Raw genomic sequence first — 21497 nt, 5'->3', positions numbered from 1 at the left:
ATTGTGAGTACAGTCAGATGAGAGAGGATAAATTGCTTAACAGCAAAGAATTGTTTACAATTCTGCCAGAAGTAGTTCATTGGATCTTTCTGAGAAAATCACACATACACGCACTACCCATGTCCGTGTTTCATACAGCTGTTGGGATGTCCTAACTGTAACTGTTTGCCTCACGGAGAGGTAGTTCAAAAGGTCAAGTCTACACGGAGGGCTCTGCTGCTGTTGCGTGCCTGCTGAGCCATACCAGGAAAGTGTTCCTAGCATGAATTCATCTTCTACCACCAAAAGTGCTCTTTGACCTTTGTAGCTACTTTCAGCTACTTCAGTAGAAGAAAATCAGTGGTAAAACTGCATTTGATGTAACTGGTTGCCCTGGAGGTTTCTGCTGGCACAGCTACACTGGTCATGCATCACTTTCCTGATGGACTTTGCCATAGCAGCTTAAAAAATTTTAGTTTGGGTTTGATCTACCAACTCGAATGGAAGATTTATGTCCCATGCCTTTTGATGTGATGACATTGGTTGCGGTAGCGCATAACACTATTAGACCCAGTGCTGCTATGGGAGAAGGCTACCTGTCTCCTTAGTCATTCCACACCTTCATTGAGAAGGTACCTGTCAGCAGCCAGTAGCTTATGTGTGTGAGCAAGAGGGTGGAAGGRTGCAAAAGTGATAAAGACAAAGAAAGGAGGGCAAGGCAGTTGTTTTAACAACGTGTTTGATTGTCAGCCCAAGGCATTGGTCATCATGGGATCACTGTTAACACAAACCCCACCGCCTGTTGCTTGTCTGACAGAACCTTCCAAGATAACTCCCAGCATCCCCTTGTATTTTTCAGATCAACTTTTTTAAGAAAGGAGCAGAGATGTTTTCCAAAAGAATGGACAACTTTTTGTCATCTGTTTCAGACATGGTTCACAGGTAAGATGATATTTAGGCTTCCTGTTGTTTGTTCCTTTGAATCCAGAGCAATACTGCTATAATCTTCAGCGCATAGTGGACACTACCTGCATTTCTTACTCAGGAGATTGCTTCCATGATTGTATTGCATTGCTGGGTATATAGTGCTGAAGCAGTGGGTGGGAGGGAGGTATGTTTGTACATATAAAGGAATATTTTGTTTGTGCACTACAGATTGTTTGTACAGTATAGCCAGTAACTATATATCATAAAGTGTTTAAATGCACTCTTACAGTAGCCTCCCAAATTAGATTTTGGGCCTGTGGTGGTTGATGCTGTATGTACACAAGGCAAATAAAACTTACTGCCTAGAGAACATACTCACTGTGTTTAATGTAGGCTTTATCTGTCCACTTGAGTTCAAATTCTTCTGGATAAGATTTTATTCAATAAACTGTCCCAGTTTAGTACTCCTACTTTTGTGATTATTTCTTCTATTTTTCCTCTCTCTGTGCTCTTCTATATTTAACAGAGACTGACATTTTCTTTATGGTTAAGTCCCTACAATTGTCGTAAACTTTGCATTAAAACGAAACCTATCGGAGAGAACATGAAATACTTATTTTAAATCAGCTGGAACACTAGACTGATTCCTTTGTCTTGTTGCTTCTTATATTTCATATTGGAATATATCCACATCATTACTTAAATTGACTCTGGTGAGGTTTTAAATAATGCATACTTGTGAATTTGAGAGCAGTGTTATAAATAACTTCACTGTGTAGTAGATTGTCTTTCACTAAATAATTCTTTATTTCCTATGTCGTTATGCTTATTCATATACCTTTGTATGCTCACTCTTCAAGCAACTCCCTCTATAGTCAACACAGCATTTGTACAGAGTAGATAACAGATTTTAAAATCCCTTAAAATAGTGCCCTTTATTTAGTAAGAGCATTTTGCATGTGTCTTGCAGGCTTTCTGTGCAAAGACCACTTTGTATATTTACACAAATTCTTGCTGTGTATTGAGGATCCTACCATAGGATCTTCACCATAGAATAAGCCCTTGTTCTCCAAAGTCTGATGGATTCACACTCTAGACAGTACACAGGGCTAAATGAAAACAAAAATAGGCCACTCGCTTGGTTTGCTGGGTCTGTCTTGTTTGTTTGTTTGTTTGTTCTCTCCGAAAGTCTGTCACATAGCAAAGCTAGAATGCATAACCCAAATGTGGCTAAAGCAGGAGTGTGAGGTCCTTGGAAAACCTAGAAGAGAAGCTTGCAAAATTCTAAACCACACTATACAACTCTGCAGTTATCAACACAGGACATGGTTTCATGATTTAAGATCACACAGTCCCTGAAAAATGTGTCCCTTTCCTTCTTGGGTGCTGGAAATCACAAGGCCCTCAGTGAGTCAGATCTGCTGCTGATCTAACTAAAAGCTTTTTATTTGTCAGATTTGTTTTCTTTCAGAACAGCAAGTGGATCCAACTCACTGTACAGCTCCAGGATTTCAGCAGCAATGTAGTGTTGCAGCTGTTTAAGCTGGTTGTGAAACTGACTCTTCATATTTAAAAATATTTTCATTTACAAGTAAACATTGCTAACAGTGTCAGAGCATATTAGAAAGGAGAGATCATTAACTTATTCTCAGTAACCAATTGATCTAGTTGCCACCAATGCACAGAACTTCAGAATTATGAGCTTTACCTTTCTACCCTGAAGATAGGCCTTAGGAAAAAGAATCCAGTCTCAGGAACCATGAAAATGCCAGGGCAGTTCTTTTAGAATGAATTTATGGCCCAACAAAAATGGCTGATGAAAAAAATGATTAAAGTAGTACTAATATAAAAGCTGACAAAACTGTTCCATTTTATTTCAAAACTGAATTTAAATAATTCCTGTTCTGACACTTAACATTGAAAGGCACTAGGTTGCACAATTATGATATAATTCAATTCAAATTCAGTGATATTACTCAGCTTTTCATGTGACTTTGCCAGATGGTAAGAGACACACAGTTGGTCTCCCTTTGGAGGTGATGTGGGAGCTTAGGAAGTTTCAGCTTGCAAAAGATGGGAAAATGCTGGAAATAAGCTACCACAAAGTAAACTAACAGTATGTTGCAAGAGTGACTCTTCATCTGGCCAGTGAAATCCTGCTTAGCATTGACTTAAATGCAGCAGTCTATATGTCACTTCTGCAGTTACAGTACATCACCAGCTTCTACAATAGGCTAAAGAGAACAGCAGCAGAACTATACGTGCTTGCCTTGCACTCTTCCACAGGCTTTTGGCAACTGTCAGAGATAGGATAGCAGCCTCAATGGATCTTTTGTCCTACTTTGTATTTTGCACTTATGTTCTCTGTAAGGATTAGCCATTTAGGCAGCAAGGAGCGGGGGGGAAAGTGGCAGATGCAAATGACTTTCTAAGGTAAAGCAATGACAAGTATTCTTGTGCTCCCACTCCATGAGTCCTCCTAGTAACCTGGATACAGTTAGTAACTCCTTAAGTTTGGAAAAGTTATTAAAGAAATCAAATATTTACTAGTAGTTTTCTGAAAGTTGAATATGGACCTCTGGAGGTCATGTGGTCCAGCTACCCACCAAGAAGAGGGTCACCTACAGGAGACTGCTCAGGGCCATGTCCGGTCAAATTTTGAGTGTGTCCAAGGATGTAGATTCCCCAGCCTTTTCTGGGCCCTTGGTCTAGTATCTGACCACTCACCCCAGTATCATCTTCTGTCTGTTGCCTCACATCCTAGAAGACACCTCCAAGAAGGATCTGGCTCTTTCTACCTGTATACTCTCCAATTAGGTTGTTAAAATAGCAATAAGATCCCTCCTTATCCTCCTTAGCCTTCACTTCCGGAGTCTGAAAAACAATGTTCTTCACCTCTCCTCCTTTGTCATGTGCTCTGGCCATCTTGGTGGCCCTTCACTGGACATGCTGAAGTTTGTCAGCGTCTTTCTTGTGCGGAGGTCCAAAATTGGACACAGAACTCCAGCTAGAGTCTCACCAAGTGCTGAATAGAAGGGAATAATGACCACTTTTGGCCTGCTGGCTACACTCTTGCTAATATTGCCCAGGATGTGATGACCTTCTCTGCCACAAGGACATGGCACTGCCTCATGTTCAACTTCTTGTTCTCCAGGATCTCCACATCCTTTGCTGACAGCTGCTTTTTATCTAGTTGCCCACCAGCCTATACCCATTGTCCAGCTCTTGTTAGAGACTTTAAATTGCCACCCTAGTATTGATCCATGAGGAGTGCACTAATAGCTGGATACTAATTAGACTTCGTATCATTGATTACAACCCATTCAGCCCAGTCAACTTCTCTATCTATCTTGCAGTCCACTTTTGCAGTTCGTATTTCACCACTTTACCCATAAAGATGTTAACGGAAACCAAGAGAAAGGCCTTGCCAAAGTTAAGTGAAATAACATCCACTACTCTCCTCCCATCTACCAAGCCAGTCCTCTCATTGTGGAAGTCAGCTGGGTTGGTCAGGCATGATTTGCCCTTGGCAAATTTGTGCTGGCTGTGCCCAGTCACCTCCTTGCCCTTCATGTGCTTGGATTTGGCTTCCAGGAGAATTTACTCYATAATGTTGCCAGGGTCTGAGGAACAGCAGACTGGCCCATAGTTCCCCAAATTCTGTTTCTTGCCCTTCTTAAAGATGGGTGTGATACTTGCCTTTTTTTTGGTCATTAGAAACCTTTCTGACCACAGCGAACTTAGAGTGCAGCCTTGCTGGGATGTCAGTTCACAGAAGGGCAGTGCAGACAGATGACCTAAAACCATGTTATTTCCTTGTTCACAGGGGCACCAAACAGTACTTGCAGCTGACATGGAGTTCATTACATATTTATCTGATAGTTTACCTAGCAGTTATTTTTTTAAATTGTTAAATGACTGATGTGATTGATCAGGAGAATCTGCCAGCCAAATGCAGCCTTATTAAGGCTGATGGAGAGAAGCAGGATTTTTTGTCTGATAGGCCTATTAAAGTGGTCAGTGGGAACCTCTGAAAATTAAGTGGTTCCCAATGATTGTCTGAGACAGTAGAACTGTAACAAAAAAAAATATTTAATTGATGTATCATATAATGACTCTGACCTCTTGTTGCCTTTTTTCCCCCATTGAAATCACTAGTCTGGTGTCCCCTTCAAACCAAATGTGTCTTATAGGCAGATTATGCATACATAGATGTTCAGCACTGCATTGTGTGCATGATATATGTTCTACAAAGAACTGTCCCTTTCTTTCTGAGTTGAATTTGCACTCAGATACCCTTTCACAATTACCACTTTCAGAGAACAGGATGTATACATGTATATTCCAAAAGAGTTCAGTTTTGCCAGCCTACACCTAGGTTGCTTTCTGAATCACAGTAATGTGTAAAACTGTATTATAAACAAAAATTAAAGCTAAACCAAGACTTGAACTATAGATTTTGCTAAAATATTTTCTTGTGCTGAAATCAGTGGAAAACTTAAAGCTGGAAATCTGTGATCAGTTAATCACTGGTCTCATGACAATAATTCCAACAAGTTACGCAGTTGCAGGAATAAGACAAAGTTCTGTGAAAGCCAAGAGATACTACAATAAAGCCAACTTTGAACAGTGTCACTATACTAGAGCAACTTCTGTTTATGTTCAGCACTGTAAACTCATATAGGCATTGCTCTTTGGAAAAAAACAGAACTTTTCTCTTCATTCTCAGCATTTAAACATTCCTCATGTGTGTGCATTTCAGGCATACAACATACTCTGATATTTTTGATCATTATCTCTCTTCTTCAGAAAGAAGATAGATAACTAATTTTAGTACAAACAGTACAGATTGTAAAAAAAAGAAACACAGCTACTGTCTAAAACATACTGAAAGTAACATTTTCAAGCCAAGATTTCAAAACAAAGAGCAAGGGGAAATCTTGGCTATGCTTTTGCTACGAGCCTGCCAAAGATAGCTGTGTTTTCCTTAAACCATTGTAAATATCTGCAGAGCATGTGCATCTTGTCTCTTTAGCCTCAGATGACATTTTTTGGGAGTAGCTCCCTATTGCATGCCTCTTTCTTCCAGACTTTCCAGACTGCACCAGTGCTTAGAGAAATCCTTAGACATGTAATCTTACATTATCTTTCCTGGAAAGTCTATTTTAAAAATAAAATTCATCTTTTCACTACTCCAAACCAGTAGAGATTTTACTCAGGAGCTTTCTAAATTTAACTGGAGTCATATATAATCTCAGCTGGTACTTCTGTTCATGTAGAGTTGCAAACGTTAGCAATATCCTGGTATAAACTGACTAACAATGACTTTGGGTTTTGTTTTTGTTTCTCCTCCCTGCCAGCATACAGGGAGAATTGGATGCTGAAGCTGAAGCAATGAGGGTATCACAGCAAGACTTAATTTCAGTTAATGAATCTGTTTACACCCCAGATTCTGATGTAACTTCACCTGCTATCAATAGAAATCTCATCCAGAAGGCTGGCTACCTTAACCTAAGAAAGTAAGACAACTATTGCTGGCTCCTAGTTTGTTTGATTGCTGACTAATTGATACATGTATTTAGGTCTTAAAGACTCCTCATGTAATGAGGTTTTAGGCTAATGAATCACTGTCGTATTCTACTCTTCAGTTCATAAGTGTCTCTGTCATCTTTGAAAGTACAAGTTAAAAGCTTAAGCCAATTAGACTAATCAGTATTTATTTTTTGGTTAGCGCTGGACACTTAATATTTCTAGCAGCATGTTAAGAACAAAGAGTTGAATTACAGCATAATATAAAGGACTCCAGAGCTAGGGAGAAAATAGAATATGAGATACTATGGCAGAATTCACTTTTTTTAATGATGACCATTTGTGATAAATTTTTTCTCATTGCTTACCAGCTTGGAAATACATTTTTTTTAATCAAGCTGAATAATACACCAGTGAATAATAAAAAAATCTTTTATTCCCTAATGAGGAGATAGTGCTTTTTAAAAAAAAAAAAAAAAAAAAAAAAAAAACTTGAGGTGCTTGAAACTAGCTTAATTCTTTACCTTTCATTAAGGATTAACCTGTGCTGGAAATAGGTGGATCTTTTAATTCTAAACTAAGTTTCATCATTAAAAAAAAAAAAAAAAACAGAGTTGAAAATAAACTCCATCTTAGCATCAGAGTATGTTCACAGTTACGTAAGGTCATTTGGAGTCACATCTAAAATACTATTGAGTCTATAGCACTGCACATTCTCTTCAGTAAAACAGGTCTGGTGACTACTACGTGGGAAAGGCTGTATTTCTTCACTCAAGGTGGCAACTTGATGTGTCAACCACGGGGAGCAGTAGCTGGAGGACTGATTCAGGATCTGGACAACTGCTCTGTTATGGCTGTTGACTGTGAAGACAGAAGATACTGCTTTCAGATCACCACTCCTACAGGCAAACCGTATGAGACACAGGTTTTATTTGAGGATAGCCAGTCACACCTACCCTTTCAGATGGTGTTTCATATAAAACATGCTTGCTATAATAGTAAGCTTTTGTGGGTTTCCAAAAGGGTGTTTCCACATGATAGGCTTGTTCATTCCCATCTGCCTCCTCCCACAACTGCCTGAACAGCAAATATGGTATTACTTACCTGCATTATTTATGATTTTTGTTCCTTTGATAGTTAATAGAGAAAAAGTGTGGTGGCCTTTAAGACCTGGAGTCAAGTAGTCCTGGTGGCTGCTGCTAGCATTGACACACTTGTGTTTATATTTTAGGGGTATAACTCTTCAGGCAGAAAGCAAGAAGGAATATGAGGAGGTAAAAATATTTTCTTAATTTTCTTATTTCTTGTACACAAATGACTTTGAAGAGTTCAATTTCATTTTTCTTTTCTAGTGGATATGTGCCATCAACAACATCTCCAGACAGATCTATCTCACCGACAATCCAGAGGTGGGAGCTTGTTTCCCTTTTTTAGTCTGTATCTTCCAACTTGCTTCATTGTTGTTCTTTGCATGACACTACACCCAAAAGTACATGTGTAAAAGAGCAGTTCCTTTTTGTTTTTGTAGGCAGCTGCTATCAAGTTAAATCAGACAGCACTACAAGCAGTGACTCCCATTACCAGCTTTGGGAAAAAACATGAAGTTCACCATCCGAGGTAACATACTTGTTTCCATGGACTAGAGACTGTTGTGTGCTTAGTCATATTCCTCTTACGGGACAATAATCACTCAGAAGTCCTGCCTAGGCCCTGGCTTTGCCAGCAGATTCGTCTGCTGATGCTTCCTAGTGAAAGCCGTAGGAGATGGTAAGTGTTGAGGGTAATGTTCATTGCTCCAGATCACACCTTTAAAATTCCTTATAGTTGCTACTGGGTTTTTGCTGTTTGTTCTGAAACAAAGGTAATGCTTTATTTGTAAACATTGTGTGGTAATGTATATAGTGCAACAGTAATGTATATAGTGCAATACATTAAAGCAAGTGTATTTTTAAATATTATCTCAACCAATTCTTGTCAATGTTCACAGGACTATGCTTTACTTGGCTGTCAGAATAATTATTGTTGTTCTTCTGTGCTCATTCAGATCAATCATTAAAACTCCCCTTCTTCTTCAGAAATTGTTAATAATGCTCTGGGATATGCTTATATTTAAAATACATATTTTATGTGTGGTTTCTCTGTCTACTTCACTAATGATCCCAGCATTCTGCCCAGTGAGAACTTTGCAGACTCCATGATCAGAGCTGGCTTCCGAGCCCAGTGTTGGACTGAATTCCTGCTTTGAGCAGCAGTGTGCTAAGTTAAATAGCACAAGTTTGTGTCACACTGACTTCAACATGAAGAAACTTTTCTGCAAGATTTGTCAGAAAACTAAATTCTTACTTAGGTATTTACTTCTAGAGATTCAGACTTTTTTCTTCTACCTCAAGTCTGTGCATTTATTATGATTTATTGTTCCCTTTGCTATGATTGCTTACAGATTCCAAAGATACCATATCAGCTTGGGGAATGCCAGTCAAATTACTTCCTTTCTCATTTTATTCATGGTACAGCTGTTTTACTTTGTTTAGAGTTTTATAAAAAGAAAAGTTCCTCCATTTATTTGACTGGGCAAAGGAAATAACTTTTTCATTGACAAGTTATCTTTCAGTCACTTTTACATCTCTATGCAACCAGAAAGCTTTCCAGACAAAAGATGCTACTAGTAAAACAAGTAGTATATGTAGTAATGTGTGTCATTATGACTTCTTTGGCTCTGCGAAACTTAAAATTTCATTCTTTGAAAAAAAAGGTGCAGGAAGAAATCTGAGTATGTAACATTTTTTCTTAACTATCGCATTGTAAGATGCCTGTGGCCAGAAAGGATCTCAAAAGATGTCATGATTGCTATTTGTATCTTTAGATACACTATTGTACGGCTACTACTAGAGGACAGGGAACAAACAGCCATCTGTTACTGAAGGTCAGTCTACAGTCTTGACCTGCTGGCAACAGTCTTCCTAATGCAGCCCAGGATACCACTGGCCAAGAAAGCCAATGGTATCCTGGGCTGCATTAGGAAGACTGTTGCCAACAGGTCAAGGGAGTGATCCTGCCCCTCTCCTCAGCCCTGGTGTGGCCTCATATCRAGTACTGTGTCCAGTTCTGGGCTCCCCAGTACAAGAGAGACATGGAGCTACTGGAGAGAGTCCAGCATAGGGCTACAAAGATGATCAGAGGGCTGGAGCATCTGCTCTATGAGGAACGGCTGTGAGAGCTGGGCCTCTTCAGCCTGGGGAAGAGAAGACTGAGGGGGGATCTGATCAATGTGGACAAGTACCTGAAGGGAGGGTGTCAAGGGAACGGGGACAAACTCTTTTCAGTTGCCCCGTGTGACAAGACAAGAGGCAATGGGCACATACTGAACCACAGGAAGTTCCGCCTGACCGTGAGGGGGAATTTCTTCCCTGTGAGAGTGACGGAGCACTGGACCAGCTGCCCAGAGAGGTTGTGGAGTCTCCTTCTCTGGAGATATTCAAGGCCCGCCTGGATGCAACCCTGTCTAACATGCTCTAGGTGGCCCTGCTGAGCAGGGAGGTTGGACTAGATGATCTCCAGAGGTCCCTTCCAACCTGACGGATTCTATGATTCTACAGTCATTTAGAATTGATCTGAATTCCGGTTTAGTATACCAACATTTACTTCTAAATGATTTTAGGTACAACAAATGAAACAGAAATTTTATCCAAGTACTCAATAACAGATTAATAGGAAAATACTCTTTATGGTTACAGATACTGCTTCAATCCTCTTTTTGATTTTTGAATAATCTTGTCTCCTTCCCAAAGGTATGGTATCACTGTTTGAAATATTTTTCCACTTTCATTTTAGCCAGAACGTAAAGAATACAGCAAATGATAAAATAATTCCCAATGAAATAGCTGGCATTCAAGACTCAGCACAACTCATTGCTCCTGGAACACCAATTCAGTTTGATATCGTACTGCCTGCCACAGAATTCCTGGACCAGAATAGAGGTGGCAGGTATGGTCAGAGACAGTGATCACTTTTAAAAGAGTGATTTCAGAGGAGACCATTAGGTATTTGATAGTATTTGTGACAACAATCTGTAATTAGTTTTTATTCTTACTTCACAGGCGTGCAAACCCATTTGGGGAATCTGAAGACAGCAGTAAAGATGAGGAGGAAGGTAAGTAAGTGCTTTATTTTTGTAGTTAAGATTAGTCATGATATTAAGTTTAATTTAGCTGTCAGCCTATCCTCTGTCTCTGAATGAAAGCACCTGACATCACAGAGCATCAGTAACCGTCCCATAATACAGTTGAAGGTAGTTACTCTTCACAAGCCAACCTTTTAAACATCTGTACCTGTGACAAAACACATCTCTTTCTGACAGTCCAGGCTAAATTCCAAATTAGCCTTACTTCAAAGGTTAAAAAGGAAAAAGATTTATTTGTTTTGTCTCTTTTGTTTTTGAAGAGGAGCTATTGACTTCTTTAGAAAGGGTTTGATGGGACTATATTTTAACAGTGCTTAAGTTTGAGGCTGTTCGATAACCATTTTTTTACCTCCTTGTACTCTAAAATCCCAAGCTAAATCTCACAGAGGCCTAGGGTATAGCTAGCATAAGAAATGTGTCTCTTTCAGCAAAAGGAAGTTTCTTGCTGCTCCCTGTCTTTTCCTTCTCCCACTGATGCAACACTGAAATGTGGCAATTCTGACCTTCCTCTGCCAGCACAGACAGGGCTCAGACCCTGGCTGGACTCGTCCTCCTCAGCATCAGTTGCAACTGCTGTCTGGAACCAACAGCCCTTACAGGGATACCACTGAAAACCAAAAAAGAAGTGATAGATGTGAGACGCATGGTGCAGCTCAAGCTGATCTACCRATTCGGACAGTCTCACTAACAGGCACTGTTCTATTGCAAGGTAGGATGGTTGCTGGCTGCCCGACAGCAGTGGGGGCACAGCTACACTGTAAGCAGTAGCAGCACGTTGCCCCACTGCAGCATGTTAAACCAAGCACAGTCCCTAGGTGACTGCCCTGCTTCTTCGACTGCACAAGTGGCTCTGCATTAGTCACTAGCTCAGCTGAAGCTGACGCCAACAGTCTCTCTGTGGTGCTGTCCTGCGCAACGCAGACAGAGCTGGAGCAGTCACGTTCCACAAGACCCATACTGCCTTACCTTGCTCACCAGTAAACATACAAGGAGCCTGATCAAATGACAGCATTGTCACATAACAGCTACTCAGTTGGAAGTAAGAGACTGATAAGAGATAGTCAATAAGCAAGGAAGAGTTTAATGAAAAACTCACTAGAATCAGCTGCAGGGAAGGTCAGAAAAAACAGAACAAACTGAGGAATATACAAGTATAAAGGTAAGAATAGGTTTGATGGCAGCCAAACCTTATGAAAAAAACAGTAATTTATCACAGTTCCTCCAGCTTATAACAAGGTATCAAGTGAATTATACCAAATAATGAAAAAAAATCATAAAGGACAAGTTACATTTTTTAAAGCTTCCAAGCAACTGTGATTCCATTCTACTTGCTGCCTGTTCAAGTACTCTTTAAAACTTAGTCATAGCAATGCTGGCTAGTGTGAAAAGGAAGTCACCACCCACTGGCCTACTGTTGAGTTTCCAAGAGAAAAAATACATGTCTGTGGACAGGTTCAGTTTTCCAGTAGCTGAAGTTACGTATGAAGCAGCACAGTGAAGGAGGTTATGCCTTTTATCTTCCAGATTCACTTTTGCAGCAGATGTTTGTAGTACGGTTTTTAGGATCAATGGCTGTTCAGTCAGATGACACAAGTGAGGTGATTTATGAAGCTATGAGACAAGTATTAGCTGCTCGAGCCATTCATAACATATTCCGTATGACTGAATCCCATCTTATGGTCACCAGCAAGAACTTGAGGTACTGTAAGACCTTCATCACTTACATTTCTCAGCTTTCTTTTCCCTTTGTACAACTGATGATTAGTAGAGTTTTTCTTTTTTTTTTTTTTTTTTTTTTCCCAAGAAATACACCCTTGGGGTGTCAAGATCCTCAGATTTATTTTACTTAATTAAAATGTCTCTCTTTTTATTCTGCAGTGTCTAGAAATCATTCTCTTGATAAAGTTGTATGAACATCCGGCCAAAAAACAAGAGGATGCAGTAGGGCTATAAGGCACTCAGATACAGAAAAATGCATTGAAAGACTGCAGTCCAAGAAGAGTCTCTTTCTTCACATATGCTAACATATTTCAATACAATAGAGTCATTACTTTGTCCTGTTGTCAGTATTGTCACCACAGGAATATTCATACAAGACATTTGCTTTAGCTGTAGTGAGTTTAAATGCGTATGCATGGCTAGTTCATGTATGCAGGATGTTTAACCAGTCAGCAAGTCAGAAGGATGCTATCACCCACAGGTCAGGCAGCTGGGAGTCCAGGTCTGAAGAGAACTTTGTCATTGACTAATCACAAATAAAGCACTTGACCCAGTGTGTATCATCATCTCTTTCCTCATCTATAAAATGGTGGTAGTGATTGCCTTTGTATTGCAAAGCACTTCGAAGTTACCACTGAGTTGCTCTTCTAAAATGATTTTTTTTTTCTTTTTAACAAAATTGCAGGTTAATAGATCCTCAAACCCAAGTTACGCGAACAAGTGTAAGTAACTTTCCTGTGTTTTGATGCTGGGTTTCTGCCACAGCAGTGAACACTCAGTCACGTGAACCTGAGCTCTCAAGTATATGCTAGTTAAAAAAATTGCTGATTATGCTTTTCCAGTTTGAACTTGCAAATGTGACACAGTTTGCTGCTCATCAGGATAACAAGAGACTGATTGGTTTTGTGGTCCATCTCAGTGAGACTCTGGGAGAAGAATCCATGAGCGCATATATTTTTGAGAGCAACACAGAAGGAGAAAAGGTTTGCATAACATTTAGTAATATACTTTATTTAGAAAAACAGGTCTTAGGCTTCTTGGGTTACACATCAGAGAAACTATTACAGAAGCAAGAGCAGCTAGATTTCTTGCTAGGGTAACATGCCTTAACATGCAAGCCTTTGATGGCTTTAGTCTAAAAAAACCCTCTTATTTACAGCTAATGCAGCAGCAGATGTAATAAGACAGAAGAAATGTGATTGCTAGTAGAAATAGCAAGAGATACAAGAAAGTGTGTCCAGCACCAACACTAACAAAAATGAATCTCTCAGCTATGTTAAGACAAGTACACCTATAAAGCTCTCATAGAAAGGATAGCCATACTGTGTTAACACCACTGCATAGAGCTGTGTGCTTGCTGCATATGATAGTGATATAAGAAGAGGATAAATAAAGGAGAAATGTGCTGGGGACAAACATGTACATATATATATGTATTTCTTTTTGTGTGTGTGTGTCTTAAAAAAATACATATTTATTTCCAAATTTCCGGGTGTTCTCCAGTGCACTTCAGTTTGGTGAGGGAAGTTTCACACCCAGCAACAAAATAAACTGAACAGAAAGTTGAGTAACTGGCCTTAAGTGAGCTTTGAAACAGGACCTAGGACTGTTTTATTTTTATGTAATTGTTCTGGTAAATTGATGTCCTCTGGTTTTAGACCTTTACTTAAGACTGAGTTTGCATGGATGCTTCTATGTTTTAGTCAAGATGAAGGACTAAATCTCCAAAAATAAGACTTAAATACATTTCTTCTTTAGATTTGCTATGCCATCAGCTTGGGAAAAGAAATCATTGAGGCACAGAAGGTAAGTAAATGTTTTAATTCAATACTTGGTAACTGTGTTTTGATGCATACTCTTCTGATTATGGCTGCACTTTCCAGCTACCTCTGCTGGCCTTTTTTTTTTTTTTTTTTTTTTTTGGGGGGGGGGGGGAACGGACACGCTTGCTGCTTCTGAAGTTCTGCAGACACCATTTAACAGAGCCACATGGTATATAAACTCAAATTCCACTTTGCTATAGCTTGATTTGAGCTAACACTTGCACCCCCCCACACACAAAATTGAATTCAGAACTATACAAATTATTTTCATATGCAGATGGAAGTTGTGAGCAAGGTTAAAGAAATCCTTTGGCTGAAGTACAAATTGCACCTATTATGGTTGCATTTTTAGAAACTCATATTCCTTCCTCCCTTAGAGAGGAAAACTCCCAGCAAGCTTTTTCACTTAAAATAAATGGGAAAGTTACCTAGCCCATTATATAAATTTACCCATGTAAAGATTTGACACTAATACATAACAATTCCTGTATATTCTTACTGCTGGGATTTCAGAACAAGTTGGGGAAAAGACCTTTTGGTCACAGAGAATTAGTACAAGTATAGTAACTGAGAATTTGGTTGGACAGCCATTTTAAGATTTTCTTCTCGATTTTCAGCGATGACAGCAATTCCAGGCAAGAGCAGCAGAAAAAAAAAGGCTCCGAACAAATGACTCGTTTTTACATACCCAAGGGGTTCCAGTGAACCAAAATTGATTAATTACCTCTGTTTCGAAAGTTCAGGCCAGAACTACTTATATTAAAACCTCTAGGCTAAATGTTGTAATAGAAAACCAAGTTACAAAAATTTTAGCAAGTACTAGAAAAATGATGTGCTCCTCTAAAAGACTGCTGTAGCCAGCTGAACTTTATTTTTGTTGTTTTCCTTTAGGACCCAGAAGCATTAGCTCAGTTAATGAAGTCTGTGCCATTAACAAATGATGGAAAGTTCATGCTTTTGAATGATCAGTCAGAAGAAGATGGAACCACACATGAAGAAGGGGAGGAGTCAGAAGCATAAAAAACAAAAAGCAAAAAAATTGTCATTTCCTACAGCCTCTATGGGAGCAGGAAAAGCAGGGAGTCTTTTTGCAAGAATCTCTGATTTTTAATTGTCTGTGCATATATTAGGCCAGCTTCTGTCATCCTACTAGAAAGGATGTGGCATTTTTGCAGTGGAGTTTCTCTGGATTTACAGTGCAGCAACAGCAGAACTTGGCCTTCAAGGCTTCTTGCATATGTGAATGTGTACTGTATAGATGTGTCTGGGAAGCTGACAATCTTAGGGAATGTTCAGGCATTAGCCCCTTGCTGCTGGTAGTTAGGAAAGCGCAACTGTCAGCCACAAAGAGTTAATGTCACTTCTTCAGATTTRACTGATAAGCAGCCTACACTTCCCTTGAAATCAGTGCAAGTTGTGAGCTGTCAGCTCCTTTAAAAATAATAATAATCAGGCCTCCAATTTCCTACCATAGTCATCAGTTTTCATGGCTCACATAATTATGTGCATATGAATGAAGGTTAAAAAAATGCACTATTTACTTTATTTTCAGATGAAGTTATTTTTAGTCTAGTCTAAGTGTAACAAGATTTATCTTTTGTGCTAGCCTATTTACAAAACAATTTGTTAAACACTAGATTTTTCCAATTAATATAATCTATTTTTATATTGCATAYGGAATAAGCTTACAAAACAAATTAAGTGCCTAGTCTTACCTTCATGGGGACCACGCTCATATTCTGTAATTAATAATGGATATAATGTACCTTTGTGATTTATTACCTAAATACCACTGATAKGCAAACATCAAAAGTAGTCAACAAATGCGGCATGTTAGTTGTGTGCAGTTTTTATATGGTTAGGTTTCTTAAAAGTTGCCAGAGAGATAATAATTGTAGGACAAATAAGTACTTTTTTATAGTGTTGTGTGTTTAACATTATGGTGACATAATATCTGAGAGTGAGTCTACCAGCAACCGTCAGTTTTAAGAAGCTGAGCAATAAAATGCTAGTTTGTAAGTCTATGGTGCATTGACTAGTCTCACAGTACATTTCTAGAATGAGGCACTATGTATGCTGGCTGATAAGTTTAGATTTTTTTTTTCCATTTTAACCTGAGAACCTGTACTTTGCAAAAACAAGCAAAAATGAACAGTACTTGGGAGTGGGCCGGGGGAGAACGATGGGGGAGACTACCTGTGTAAGCTTTGTATTTATCGAGAAAAGGTAACTGGAACAAGTGGCTGAAATTCCTCAACTGATTTTAATTCTTCTGAAGCATTTACTAGGAAACTAGATTTTATGTAAGCAGGATTATGCTACAGAGATGAAATCTTTCTGAAAGATCTCAGTTTGTAAGTGTTCAACATGGAATAAATTCATTTAACTAGTTGTTTAAAGCTTGTAAAAACCATGGAAGAGAACTGTTAGCAACTGGCACAAACATTTCTTTGTAAATAAAAATTGAAGCCGTCCTAATAAAAAACAATAAAACCTGCTGAACTCCTGATACTGAAGACAACTAAGAATGAGGTTTTCAAAATTACATTTATTAACACAGTTTTATGTACATAGCATACTCTACTCACAGAACCAAAGAGACTGAGGTAACAAAATACCCTTTTGTATAAGGAGTTAGAAAACATAAGTGTTACATTTGGTCCTTTGTACCTGAGAAGCTGAAAACAGTTGTCATTGATGGACATCAGATGAAAACTCAAATTTACCTCTAATTACAGACTACAGTGGGACCTCTGCAATCTGCCCTTCAGCAGAGCAAAACATACACCAGTAGTTTGTTTCCCAGTGAAGCACAGACCAGTCAGGTGCTGCAGGGGGGTCACTGCTCCTAACCCAGTAACAGCAGATGCCTTTTGACTTAGGGGCTGGTGCGCAAAAAAGTCTTGACTATGACTTAGAGCATCGGCCATGTTCTACTTCCTCTAAATGCGATGCTGTGAGGAGGAAGGCCAAGGCAGCCCTGTGGCTTCTGACATGAAGGGCACAGCAGCAAGTCARAAGCTGGTCTCAAGATTTTAGAAGAGCTGTTGTTGGCACTTCTGCATGTGACAGCCTGGTCACAAGAACAAGCACAAGATGGCAGCGGTGGCAACTGCTTTTTCAGGGAGAGAGACTGGGCTTTAGCTTGTTATGCCCTTGAAAAAAACTAGAGAACTGGGTTATGTCCCTGCAGCAAACTCATCATCCTCACTTTTCTTTATCACCTGTGGGAATTTTGAGTGAGCAGGAGGTTTGGATTAGGTTGGGGAGGGGTTTTATTTTTGTTTTAAATCCATCCTCACTTCTCCAGACATTAGGTTAGGGTCCAATTTGTTCCTATAATCATAGTAGGAAGGCAAAAGGAATGAAAATAGGTCCAGTAGTAGCACCACAGCAAGGATTTAATGTGACTTTCATTGATACACAGGACATCTAAAACTGGGACCCTCCTTGTACTTCAGGTGACAAAAAGCTTCCTGCATCTATATGCTGCTACATGACAAAGTTTTTTTTTCTTTTAATAAAATAACTGCAGTCCAGTATTAGCAAGAATAGTTTTTCTATCACTGTACATATTTATGAGCATGTGTGTATATATATATATATGTATTTGTTCATTAATTTGGCCATACAGCATACATTCAGGCCCCCCCAGATCTAAAAAGGGTTCTATAAAAATAAGCTTATGTCTTGAAGAATTTCCATCACCAGAACCACACTGATTTGTTACAGCTGTACACACATTAGGAAAATGCACAGTTCAAGGTTAACTGCAAATTATTACCTATCTGAGAGTGTGTCCTTCCAAAAAAAGGGAGAAGGGAAAATATAAGTGCAGATTTCATAGAGCACTGGCAATGCCTTGACCGTACACAGCAATCTAGCAAGTCAATTCAAAGGGAATCAACTAACATCTATAGGCCATTCTGCAGTTGGCATAGAAAAAAARGGAGAGCTTGGCCAGGACAAGCCAAGAACTTACCAATCATATGACTTATGATGAGTTAGGAATATGAAAACCAAAAAGGAATATTTGCAATTTCAACAGTATGGAAATTAGCAGCAGCAGCAAGAATGCTGCTGTTCTCAGCAATGGTGCTGAGAATGTTCAGTGCGGGCACAACYTGGTCAAAAAATTAAAACGTACAGAAATTATGACAAAAACTTATCAATAAAAATGCAAAAATTAAATCAAGTAATGCAGCATTTTTAGGGCAATGTGCAGTTATGAATCAAAAATAAAAGCTTTATTGACTCCAGATAACAGTCCATTAAGCTTCTGGGTCATATTGTCAGAATCGACAAAAGGACTTGCCTATCAGCCTGGTCTCTCCAGTTGCAACAAAACACTTCTCCTAGTTTTCTGAACGTTAAAGTGACTGGCAGAAAAGGGCATATTAAAGATCTGCCAGGAGTTATCTTAACAGCCAGTGACCCAAAGGTGGAGCAATTTGAACCGTTTACCTTAAAACATGATCTTTCTTGTAATTAGAAGAGATGAAAGAAGCTGTCAATTACAGCCTAAAAGTACAGTTAAGTGCTGCCAAAAAAAAAAAAAGAAAAAAAAATCAGGCTGTTTATTCTAGTTAGTAAGACCTTATTTTATATTCTGGGAGATTAAAACAATTTAATCTTTCAATGACATTGGTACTTATTTTTAAGCTAACTAGCTATTTACTCAAGTCAGGAATCTGAGTAACTCCTGCACAGTATAGAAACTTCTACATGCAGGYGTTAAAAGATGTTAAATTTATACAGAGTTCTCACAGTGTTCAGCAGCTTCTGAAATCTGCAGTGCAATTATTGTTAATAATCAGGCATGTAAGACTACGAACAACACAGCGGATATGACAGACCTACAAAGGCAAGGAAATACAGATCGGAGGCTGAAACTTGCAGTTAGGCACAACATAGTCATGAAGTGTAAGATCACTTAATAATTACAGACACCCATCACACAGTGTCTGGTCATAAAAGGAAGAGCTGATTGTGGTTCTGTCTTGGCTTTGGATTTCCTTACTTCTGCGGATGCATATCAGACCTTCGGTATGAAATGAACAATAGTTTATTACATTACTTTTCATATTTTCCCTTTCTCTGATACTGGGGTGGAAGAAAGAGCAGGGAGAAATAAATACCTAACAAGATTTTAAGTTTCCCACAGCTCAAATAATATACAAATAATAAAGGTTTTGTGTAATACAACATTAATAAGGATTTCCATATTGTGCAACAGCTTTAACATACATTCACAACATACACTGTTATGCTTACAGTGTAATCTGCTGTGACTGCATTAAATACAACAGGACTGCATAAACACACACCCAATTTTTTTTTTTTTGGACAATAGATATGCACAGTACTTTGCTTTAATTTCTTTCTGGTTGAAGTGACATACCAATTCAAATTTCAGACTACCATTGTGAGGGTTTTTTTCTGTTTTATTTTTGAAGAAAACAGTGTTATTTTAGAGATGCAAGAAAACATCTAAAAAATCAGGTGGATTTTCTGATGCAGTAATTTAAAATAATTATGCTTACTTTCTAGAGAATGAGAATGCTGTAAATAATGTAAATAAATAACCCCTGAAAAACAGGAATTTCTAAAGGAAATAGAGACAATTGCAGACCTAGCAGCTCTGGATGCTAGTGTACTAGTATACATTTTCTATTGGGTTTAGCAGAGAAAGTAAATCAAATCTAAAGTTTTTATCCCTACAGAGTGTTACTGAAAGTGACCAAAAAAAAATTATTCAAGTAAGTACTCATCACCCATACCCGCTTTATCATTTCACAACAGGATCTGCAGGCGTAGAGTTGGAAAGATCTCCATTGCTTGTTTTAAGAGATTCTTCTATAAAAATAAAAATTGAAGACAGATTATGTTCAATATTTTATTTAAGACAGTAATAAGAAAGTCTTAGCTTATGTATAATGCTCACATTATAAAACACTTGATACAGTATACTATAGTCAGAGTATCCTAACTGATCTTGTAGCTAAAAACATCCTGACCCTGCGAAGAAAACCATATTTGGGGTGAGAGATTTCTTCACACCAGTAGAACTACTTATGTGAAAAATTGATATACATGCTCACACATTTTGCAGAGTTCAAGTCGACATATTATGAGAGAAGGCAATAATATTACTGTGTTCACAGCTTTTCATTCTGGTATGCATTTCAAGCTTTTCTCACTACTAATATATTTTCCACAAAGAATTGAATGGGTATCGTGACAGTGAATTTTAATCTGAAACGTATTTCAGTAACTGCTGTTCTACAGAATGTCTCTAACAAAAGAGAGGATAATTCGTCTTTTTTGTTCATCACACTGCTTATGGTCCCCTCCTCCCCCTCTCCAAGTTAGACAATCATTTGAATGACTCCACTGAACATRATCAAAAGTAAATTTATACGAAAAGAACTCTTTCTTTGCGAACAAATTAGTTTCCCTAGTATAGGGGGAAAAAAAAAAAAAATCAATCTTCGTCTCACTTACAATAATCTCACAGGTCACTCCAGTGTTTTTGTCAGAACTGGAGTAAATTAATTACCTATTCAATTTTTAATATATTAGTATATTCAGATATTAGTATATAGTTAGAAACTTAAGGAGAYTTAAGTTTCTAAGTAATTTGTGACTGACTTGCGCTTTCACATCTTAACCCTTGGAAGCATTGTCATTTCTTTGTAAAGAGGTTTTAAAACATACATGGTAATTTCCCAAAACCAAAAGACTTTTCTGGAATTCAGGAGGGAGAATGTATACACCTGTACATACATGTGTGTGGGAGTACATATAAAAGCAAAATTCTCATGCTAATGAGTCAAGAGACCTTACCACCTGTTCAGATGATAACCTTTGAATGTAATTAAATGGTAAACCAAAATACATCATAAACATACGAAAGCTAGGTACAATAGTTCTAAGCATCATCTGCCTATATAAGTTGAAAAAACAGCTGTTTAACAACATGTGAAAAACACCAGTTTTCCAGCAAACAATGTGCAGAGAAGACTGTCATTAACAGAACTGGTGATGGAGATGGAAAGCCGGATGTCCAAGCTACTGAACTTAATGCTATGGCTAGCCTGAGATTCTTTCTGTCCTAGGGTTTGGGGTTTTTTTGTTGGTTGGGTTGCGGTTTTGGGGGGCTTTAGGGGTGGGGGGYTGATGGCGGTAGGTTTGGGGTTTTTTCTTCCAGAAGTCCGGCTTAAAATTCACTCATTCCAGAGAGGACCTCTGCAGACTGTTCTTCACTCCTGCTGAAACATGCTCAACCCAGAAAACTTTTTCTGGAATGTAAATTCAGCCCACTAGCAAGAAAGTAGCTA

General features: G+C 38.5%; 2 protein-coding genes across 4 annotated transcripts in view; one reads left to right on the top strand and one right to left on the bottom strand.

The window, feature by feature from the left end:
• The window catches only part of APPL2 (adaptor protein, phosphotyrosine interacting with PH domain and leucine zipper 2), a 35818-nt gene extending 19164 nt beyond the window's left edge, over window positions 1-16654 (top strand). For both annotated transcript variants that reach the window (XM_085322572.1, XM_085322571.1), the window contains 13 exons: window positions 839-921; window positions 6267-6425; window positions 7159-7347; window positions 7667-7709; window positions 7788-7844; window positions 7964-8052; window positions 10267-10419; window positions 10533-10585; window positions 12140-12314; window positions 13020-13056; window positions 13177-13317; window positions 14093-14140; window positions 15049-16654. In XM_085322572.1, coding sequence (XP_085178698.1) covers window positions 839-921; window positions 6267-6425; window positions 7159-7347; window positions 7667-7709; window positions 7788-7844; window positions 7964-8052; window positions 10267-10419; window positions 10533-10585; window positions 12140-12314; window positions 13020-13056; window positions 13177-13317; window positions 14093-14140; window positions 15049-15177 — 1356 coding nt within the window. In that variant the 3' untranslated portion in view covers window positions 15178-16654. The remainder of the gene's footprint in view (window positions 1-838; window positions 922-6266; window positions 6426-7158; window positions 7348-7666; window positions 7710-7787; window positions 7845-7963; window positions 8053-10266; window positions 10420-10532; window positions 10586-12139; window positions 12315-13019; window positions 13057-13176; window positions 13318-14092; window positions 14141-15048) is intronic.
• Window positions 16655-16685: 31 nt separating this feature from the next.
• The window catches only part of WASHC4 (WASH complex subunit 4), a 40903-nt gene continuing 36091 nt past the window's right edge, over window positions 16686-21497 (bottom strand). The window contains exons 33-34 of one of the 2 annotated variants that reach the window (XM_085322568.1): window positions 19938-20013; window positions 16686-19198 (exon numbers count right to left, since the gene is read on the bottom strand). In XM_085322568.1, coding sequence (XP_085178694.1) covers window positions 19946-20013 — 68 coding nt within the window. In that variant the 3' untranslated portion in view covers window positions 16686-19198; window positions 19938-19945. Of the gene's footprint in view, window positions 19199-19937; window positions 20014-20049; window positions 21426-21497 lie in introns of those variants that run through there. The other variant, XM_085322569.1, reaches the window with a different exon arrangement.

This window comes from Rhea americana, unplaced genomic scaffold (genome assembly GCF_003343005.1).
Source record: "Rhea americana isolate MKP2758 unplaced genomic scaffold, rheAme1 scaffold_79, whole genome shotgun sequence".
NCBI classification, from domain to species: Eukaryota; Metazoa; Chordata; class Aves; order Rheiformes; family Rheidae; genus Rhea; species Rhea americana.
The sequence above is the reverse complement of the archived record's forward strand: the minus strand, read 5'-3'. Positions and strand labels throughout refer to the sequence as shown.